The sequence below is a fragment of the Ascidiella aspersa genome, chromosome 8, assembly GCF_963924565.1.
Source record: "Ascidiella aspersa chromosome 8, kaAscAspe10.2, whole genome shotgun sequence".
Classification (NCBI taxonomy): Eukaryota; Metazoa; Chordata; class Ascidiacea; order Phlebobranchia; family Ascidiidae; genus Ascidiella; species Ascidiella aspersa.
This window is the reverse complement of record NC_139454.1, coordinates 11,220,058-11,228,838: the sequence shown is the minus strand read 5'-3', so window position 1 is coordinate 11,228,838 and position 8,781 is coordinate 11,220,058. Positions and strand designations below refer to the sequence as shown.

General features: G+C 37.5%; 1 protein-coding gene across 1 annotated transcript; it reads right to left on the bottom strand.

The window, feature by feature from the left end:
• Positions 1–228: 228 nt before the first annotated feature.
• On the bottom strand, positions 229–2,262 carry LOC146136093 (double-stranded RNA-binding protein Staufen homolog 2-like). Its single transcript, XM_083395994.1, has one exon. It carries the CDS (start codon positions 2,169–2,171, stop codon positions 879–881), a length of 1,293 nt encoding a protein of 430 aa, XP_083252120.1. The 5' UTR covers positions 2,172–2,262; the 3' UTR covers positions 229–878.
• Between the last annotated feature and the right edge of the window lie 6,519 nt (positions 2,263–8,781).

Genomic DNA, 8,781 nt, shown 5'->3' with positions numbered 1-8,781 from the left:
ATTTTATTATTGCATCAAAAGAAAAAACATTTATTTATTGCATAAACAAAAACAGATGTACATAATAGTTGAAAAACATGTGCCCAACACTAACATCACAGAATGGTGGTGACTAGGTTGGTTGACAAAACTGCATTTAAAGCAAAAGTTGTGAACAAGAAGAAAAACACAATTTAAACAGAAATATTTAATAAATTTTTTAACATTTCACCATCAAAACGCTTTAAGTTACCCAACAAAAATTATTTTGCTAGGATTAATAGTTCTTTGTATCACCTTTTATTACTACTTGCTTTAATCAACTGACAGATGATCGGGAAAATAAGGTTTTAAAACCTAAAATAATGTTCACCATAGAACAGTGGTTGGCAAACTGTGGGCCGCAGAGCCATTTTTAGTGGGCCACGAGTCACTTTTGAATAGTTTATTGTTATAATGTAGTTAGGGCCGCATGATAGCCGTACAACCATTGTACTTTATTTTAAAAGTTGGTGTGACACAGAATTTTTAAATTGGCCCAGCTTGGAAAGGCCCACCTGCTAAATGTGGCCAACTTTAACTATATGTAAAAATTTCGTGCTTTGGCGTATATTCTTCGTTTTATAAGCGTCGTGTAATATTTTACTTTAAAGTTTTCGTAGAGGCTAGTGGTAGGGCCTTCAATAGCCCTGAAAAGACTACTTTTAGCCGCGAAAAAAAAGTACCACTCCCGTAGAACATAATAGCTTTTATCTGCTTCACTAAATTTTTGCAGTGTGCCGTCTTTTACATAGAACTAGTAGGCAAACTACTTCCTTAAGGAACCTTGTGTTGAAAGGGAAGTTTAGTCATGACATACAGTAATATAATATTAACAAATTTAATATTATTTTCAAGATTTATTTGTTTTTTGAATCTATCTTTTCATTGAACGTGACTTTACGTTTATTAGTTTTCTCAGGTGAAGGGTTTGGGTCTGATTTGCTTTTTAGGCTTGATTTGGTTGGCTGCTTCTCAATGTTTGGAGTTAAAAGTTGTTTGCATTTAACAAGCATGAGCTCTGCAGATTTGCGTTTAGCATCTTTCTTGGTCCAGCCTTCCCCAATAACAGTTTCACCTTGAAGCTTACATTCTATGTGGAACAGAACTTTGCTACTTTCGGGGCTTGTTTCTTCTTTGGCATTGTAAATAGGAGCCTCCCACTTTTTAGCTTGAGTGATTTGCAACAACCTACTGACTGGGTGCATTACCATTTCTCTTTCTGGTGGTGCAGCACGCTTTTGTTCAGATTTATTTTTTGTGAATGATTGTAGATGTGTAAGTTCCTTTAGTGCCAGACCAGATGCATTTCTTTTAGCTGTTTTTTTGCTAGGTCCCTGTCCTATAACAGAAATGTTATTCTCAGAATGCTTTGACACAATGCTAAGCTTAATAGTGTACTGCTTCATGTGTGGCAAACCATTTTCACTCAAAACTTGGAATTCTATTGTTAGTTTATGGTGCCTTGCTACTTCATATAGAGCTGTGATGTCTGATTTTGATTTCTTTGCTGAATTTTCTTTGTCGGTGTTCCCAAGAGAGGAGGGTAACTCATCAGGATTTTCATCATAATAAACTAAAGCTTTTTCTGCAGCGTGGTGTTTTGCTATTTGTAACGTTGTACCTTCACCATAAAAGTTCAGTTGGCCAACTGTTAACATAATTTGATTAACTAATGGTCGACGATTTTGAATTGAGGATTGCCACCAGCCACCAGTATGTTGTTTCATTTGAAAGCAGTAACTATTTGCAGTATCTTGCAAAATGTGAATACCATTGTTGGTGGAAGGACCTGTTATATCCACATATGTCGCTTGAAGCCCATGAGACATAAGAACTCCATTAAGCTTTACTGTTGGAGTTAAAGCTCTATGATCCATCACCTTTGACTTGGTCTTGGGGAATTGCAGTTGAGTGTTACTTAATGCATTTTGAGCTGCATCACGCTGGGCAGACTTTATGTCTATTCCATTGCCTGGAAAGTTTTCCTCCCCCAGAGTCAAAATAACTTTAATTTTTCCTTTCTTTCTGCTTTTAGTTACATATTCTGGCTTGATTTGATTATACCTTGCAACATTATGAAGGCGACATAACACATCTGGTAGAACTTTACTTGTAGGGTCCTCTTGAACAGCATTTATTCCGACAGACATGACAACCTAAACAGTGTAAATGCCTGTAAAATGTTTAAAACTAAGACGTTTGTATTGCGTCAAACTTTGCAGGTTAAGCCTTGCAGTGAAGTTTATACAGCCATCACTAGCTTAAAAGCAATGATCAAGTGGTGGATGCATGAAAATCCGCAGCACTGCTGGTAAATAAGACGTAACACTCATTGAATTGTTTCTGTGTAAAGACTACTGATGCGTTAATCCAGAATGCATCGTTTGCTGACCTGTGACCTGAACAACTCAAGCATATACGCAATACGTAATCGTATAAAATAAGATGTCTATCTAATTCAGTGACCAAAAATTGCTCAGAATTTTCTCAGCATTCGGTAAACTGTGCACCATCAGACAATAAACCAGGTGATATAGTCACAGTTTATTTGTACTGTTCAACGCATATTAAGCCATATATATACTGCAGATACTCCCTTCAGCTATCATTTTGTAGCTATATGTTTGTAGAGGGTAGACTGTAGACCAGTGCTCTTCAACCTTTTTTTGGTTTGGTGAACCCTTAAAGTTGTTGTAACAAACTCATGCACCCTGTTTAGAACTTTTTTTGGCATCCCGGCTCAAATTCTACCGTTCGAGAGAGAGAAAAAAAGCTTCCATATTTTTGCTCAAAAGATGAATTTTCTTCTAAACCAGGGGTCGGCAACCTACGGCCCGCCGTCTCCTAGACAAATCAGACACGAGTCTATTTCACATACTTTTTGATTAATTTAACTACGTAATTGCGAAAAATTTTCGGATCAGCGATTCACCGTTGTACCGTAAAAGGCTACCAAGTGCGTCGCGGACAAACGGAAAACGTATTCAAACTTATTGGACATATTTTTTTTACATTTTTTTATTTTCGGAAATGTAATAAAAACTTAAAAATTTAAAAGAAATATATGTATACCAGAAAAAAAAAATCGTGCTCGCTTTGCTCGCCCGGTGCGCCTTGACTTAAAACGGTTAACAAACACTGAGCTAAATCACGTTCCCTTAAAGTAGTTTTATTACACTTTTCATTAGTAGTGTAATTAAAACGTTTTTAAATGCAAAAAATATCCGAGGCCCGCCTGATTGACAGTTGCTCTAACAGTTTGATAACACAATCCTTAGTTAACATTTGTGCGGCCCGCAGAGACCTTTCTAAGTTTGGTTTTGGCCCGCGACTAGAAAAAAGTTGCTGACCCCTGTTCTAAACTAAGAAATTGACGGTCTTCTGTTAAAATGGGAGTACAAAAGTGTGAATTAGTAGCCTACATAACAGTGATAAAAGGGTGCCTGGACTAGAGATTCAATGAGAGTTGATGAAGCTAACGTTATCCGTGATCGTTTGGTTGTCCGAGAGAATCATAATTCGATCACTTTACAAAAAACGTGGTTTGGTTAGGCGGTTTGTTGAAACCTTTCCAAATGGGGACTGCTTTATTATAAGCTGAACCAAGGAATTTTTTATGGCCCTCAGATCGGCAATTTACGTAATATTCACTTTCAAAAAAACAAAGGTAACCAACTCTTTCAGAAGTCGTACTGATATAAGATAACTGCATACATACCATAGTACATCGGCCTGCAGTAAGGTTTAAACTGACGACCTCCACCATAGCAGGACAGCGCTCTACCTGATGAGCTAACCACTAACAGTTCAGGAAATCGAGAAACGAACACGATTGTCGAGACATATGCTACATCCTGTTTGAATAGCCGAGGTCGTGAGTTCCAACTTCCAATCGTTTACTGCTTTTACAATTTATAAAATCTGTTTTGATTGTCTTAATAATTGTAGTGTTTGTGCTTTGTACCCACATGTTTTGGCAAACAAAAAATCTGTAGTTTACTGCTAATATTGTTGTTTTTTTAATTGTTGTTTAATTTTTACGTAAAACATGATTTTTTTCAGAGAAGGTACTCTGCGATAACGATTAAAAACTTTCTTGGCACAAGCTTGAAAACTTTCTTGGCACAAGCAAAATGTGTTCGACTAGTGTAATCGTACACACTTAAACTTGGCTAAAACTATAGTTAGGAGGGCCTGGTGGCCCAGTGATGTACCAAAAAAAAACACACTTTCAACCAAACCAACCTTTAAAATACAGTAGGCTACAATGACTGTACGGCAGGGGTTGGCAACGTGCGATGTAACCCTTAGGGCAGTGGTTCCCAACTCGTTTTTAAGGCGACCCATTTTGAAAAAAAAATTACTATAATCTTGCGACCCAAAGAATAGTCGTAATATCATACAAGATTGCGTTACAACCAAACTGCACTACAAAAGCAGTTACTTTTTCGGAAAATAATATGTTTATCAAATCACTAATCATATAGTTGTTGTTGATCGCTCTCAGTGAGTTTTTGAAATCGAGGCGTAATTTTGCTTGAGCATATAGACCAGACCTGGGCAACATACGGCCCGCGGGCCGGATCCGGCCCGCCAAGCAGTTTAATCCGGCCCGCGGCTTATTTTCAATAAAATACATAGGCTAAGCGAAAACCAGGGCAAGTTGACAGATCTTGTCAACCCCGCCAAATTCGATTTTTAGCCTGTTCTAAATGATAAAACGGAAATTCTTTTGGCGCTTGGCGCGAATCTCTTATGTCTTTCTCGTGTGTTTCACGCGATTTTTTTGCATCTTTACGAAAAAATAGCGTCCTCTGCTCAGTGGCACTCTCTCCAACGAAAGTTTAACAAACTTAGCCTGATATTTAAAATATATATAAATATTAGGCTAAGTTTGTTAAACTTTGTAACACATCGGTAACTTAAAGTTTTGCCACCAGTCTTAGCAGCTATACTGTATTAGTGTACTTGGCTATGGCTATGCTGTAGCCGGCTGCCATCAAAACGTTCATAAAACCACTTATGATGCAATAATCAAGGTTACAGATTTGAAGCCACGTGAAAAGCTTATCATGCAATAACTCAGTTATGATTGAATTGAAAATACTTGAAAAATGAAATGAAAAAAGTTCGTTTGCGCAGGATTGAATCACTATAGATCGACTCATTTTTTGACCCTGCGCGACCCATGTTTGGGTCGCGACCCATACTTTGAGAACCACTGGTTTAACAGCTGGTTTTGAATTAATCTGTTAACTAAATTATATTGATTTGGTCTTTACGAGAAAGGCTTCATTGGAATTGTAGGAAGTTATTTCCGAATTCATAAGTAGACAGCAATGACAACACTGCCGTAGTTGCAGCCTAGTACCTAATTAGTTTTTCTTGTAAAAGCTGGAAATATGAATTAGCGTTTATTATTTGATGTGCGACCCTCCTGTAAGTATTACATTTCCTAACTGGCCCTTGTGGTAAAAAGTTGCCCACCCCTGCAGTACGGCTATCACGCGTACCAGAAATACATGAAAAAATGAAATTATAAAAAAATTATAATTATAAGACTTGAAATCTAATAAATCTTTGTCGTATTTTATGATTGTTTTTCAAAAATTTTAATTTCATCTTTTATACTTTTTGAGGATTGTAATGGCGGCAATTCGCATATGATCAGATCGCGAAACGTTGCAGCCGAGTAAACCTATATCTTATTGGCTTACAGTTCGCGACAGCTCAAAAGAATCTAGAGCCAGCTTCGCAGAACTGTATGTGCTTTCTTGGGTCCGGGGAAAAGAGACTTTATATAACAAAGGGACATGAACACTTCCATCCTTTTCCATCGTACGCAGGTAGTACATCGATGATCGATCATCAGGTGATCTTTAAGCACTCGCAAAAAATGCAGATGGACTCAAAGGTGCAGTGTCGTCTACGACTTGAAACAAGAGATTTGTTGCCCATATCGCGTAGTCCATTATTCAGATTGTTTTTTAGAAGGTTCAACTTTGGATTAATCACTGACTTGTTTTGCAAGTGTTTCATTCCTTGTTTACCGTTGAGATTTGTTGCACAGGCCCTTTTTACGGTTACACTTTTCCATAGATAATTTTTTTTATTTTTATTATGTGTATATTTGCAATGAAGTTCTTTGTTCCTCACTAAGCGTTTCTTCACGCCCTTCAGGTGACATTTAAAAGCTTTCAGTAAGTGTTGTAAACAAGTCATTTTAAAATGTCTTCAGTCCCAGTCAAATCATTTGTAAAATGACTTAAGTCAAATATTTTTGAATAAATAACAAGTCAAGTCCAAGTCGAGTCAAAATTAAATCAAGCCAGCTTCAAGTTACGTTCTTGTCGTAAAAAATGAAACGTTTAACTATTAGAAAGGCTAAACTCGTACGATTATGAGCAATAGCGAATACCGGTAACTGAACTTAAAAATAAGAAAAATGCAAACATTCTGTGGGTGTGGCCACAATAAGAGAACGTTTATTACACGAACGAACAAAGGGTAAATCAGTACTTACAGTTTACAATAATTTCACCTCCGTAGACGCACGCAATCGACTCCTCGTGTGAACAGCAGGGCTGCGGAGTTGGTTAAAAATAACCCGAGTCCGACTCTGGCCAAACAAATAAACCCGAGTCTGACTCCGGTGAAATGAGCGATTTTGTCGAGTCCCCAGTCCGGCCCTTACCCTACAGCCTGTATTCCGCCAATTTACGTAACTAAAATAACGTGGATATTAGGCAATTCACTTATAGGGGTGTCGTATAATTTATTCACTGACGATATATGGTTGGAAAATATTTCATCGTATGCTATTCCACCTTTGCAATTTTCAGTAGGCGGCCATATCAGTTTTAAAATTTGGTACTGCACATGCACATGTCGGAATCGGGACTCGGGTAGTTTTACAAGGTCTTACCCGAGCCGACTCCAGCAAAACAAACCGACTCCTCGAGTCCCGAGTCCGACTCCGACTCCGCAGCCCTGGTGAACAGTATATGTGACTGTTATTGCATAAAATAGACTCAGTGTAATACTTAACACCTGATGTCAATAAGTTTATTTTACGTGGCATAACTATGCCAATTGCTATAAAAGAAAAAAAAAAGCATAACGCGATTTAACACAAAATACAAAAAAGAAAATTCTGCAAAATTCACAAAGCGTCCAAAGAATATGCTGACAGGTTAAATAACACACATTTAAGCAGGCGTGATGACGTCACAACTGACCATGCTGGGTTGACCCGATCACACTTCCAAGCTGCTACACAACATATAAAAAGAGAAACACAAAGTAAAAGGATAAATAAATAACACTTCATTTTAACGCAAGTCTTTTGTCCAAACGACTAAAATTAAGTCAACTCATTCGTCTGAAAGACTTAAGTCAAGTCAAGTCATTGACTTAAGTCTTTACAACACTGCATTTTTATTCCACAATTCACGACTCTATAGCTGTATTCCACTTATTTACAGAAATAAAACTGGGTAGATATATAGCAATCCACTCACAAGGGTGTCATATACAACTCATCCACCCACAGTAGGTAATTGGAAAATATTCCAGCATAATATGCTATTCAACCTTTATTGTTTACAGTTCGCGGCCTTGTCGGTTTCGAATCTTGGCGCATATGAGTAAGGTTTCCGACAATTTCATTGATTAGAAAAATCAAACAAAAAACATTTTCATTGAATCTAGGGACGTCTTAAATAGGCCTACGTAATCTTACTCGAGTCCCGAGTCCCTAATCCGACTTGAGCTACATAAATCGAATTCGTCGTGTCCCGACTCCCGGCTCCGACTTCCAAGCCCTGCGTTAAACTGAAACAGTGTTAACAGAGTTGGAAGTTGCGAGGCCGAAATAAGATAGAACGTATCAAATATTATCTGTGCTCTTATTTGCATCGCGACATTTGCAGATTTAGTTCAGACGAATTGACTCCGCGATTCGCCAAAATAAAATGGTTTATTTTGTACAAACTATAGGCCTACTCGTCGAAGTAGGCCATTCTTATTATACACATACCGGTACCGAAAACTAAATCCTGCCGATTGTCACATATTTTCACCATGCCGGCAGCATATGGCCAACCGGCCGCAGGTTGTATAATGCATATACCCCACAGGTCCGATTGCCTTAGGCCGATGGTTCCCAACTAGGGGTCCGTGAGCTGGTCCCCGGGGGGACGAATTAGCAACAGACCAAACTTAACCTTTAGCAAAAGGACCATTGATTGTAATGGAGGGTAAAAAAGAGAAGATAATGAAGAATACATATTAATCTAATTTACTGTGTATAGTATCAAGAAAACTAAATGTTTACCTTGTGGAAAAGTATTGGCCAACAGCAGCATAAAATATTAAAATTAATTGTGAGAATCTAAAAGATTGTGGCATTTTTATTTGCATAAAAAACGATTTTTTTATATGAAATGTTTCCCAGCCCTCTTTTAAAGTTTAACTTGTTAAGTATGGATTCAAATTTATTTTTTCTAGTTGACTTAAAATCTGAAAAATAACCCTTTGAATGTTACATTGTTGATTTAACTTTTACACTTTAAATACAGAAATGGTCTAGAGTTGGAAGTTTAACATGCTATGCGTGTAGTTTAATCGAAAACCCGACCAAAGTTACATTATTTAGTATGGTTAGTTTTAAGTTAGGGGTCCGTAAGCTTTATGTTTTTTCAAAGGGGTCTACGACAAAAAAGATGGAAATCACCGCTTTAGGTGGTGCTAAATTGGATA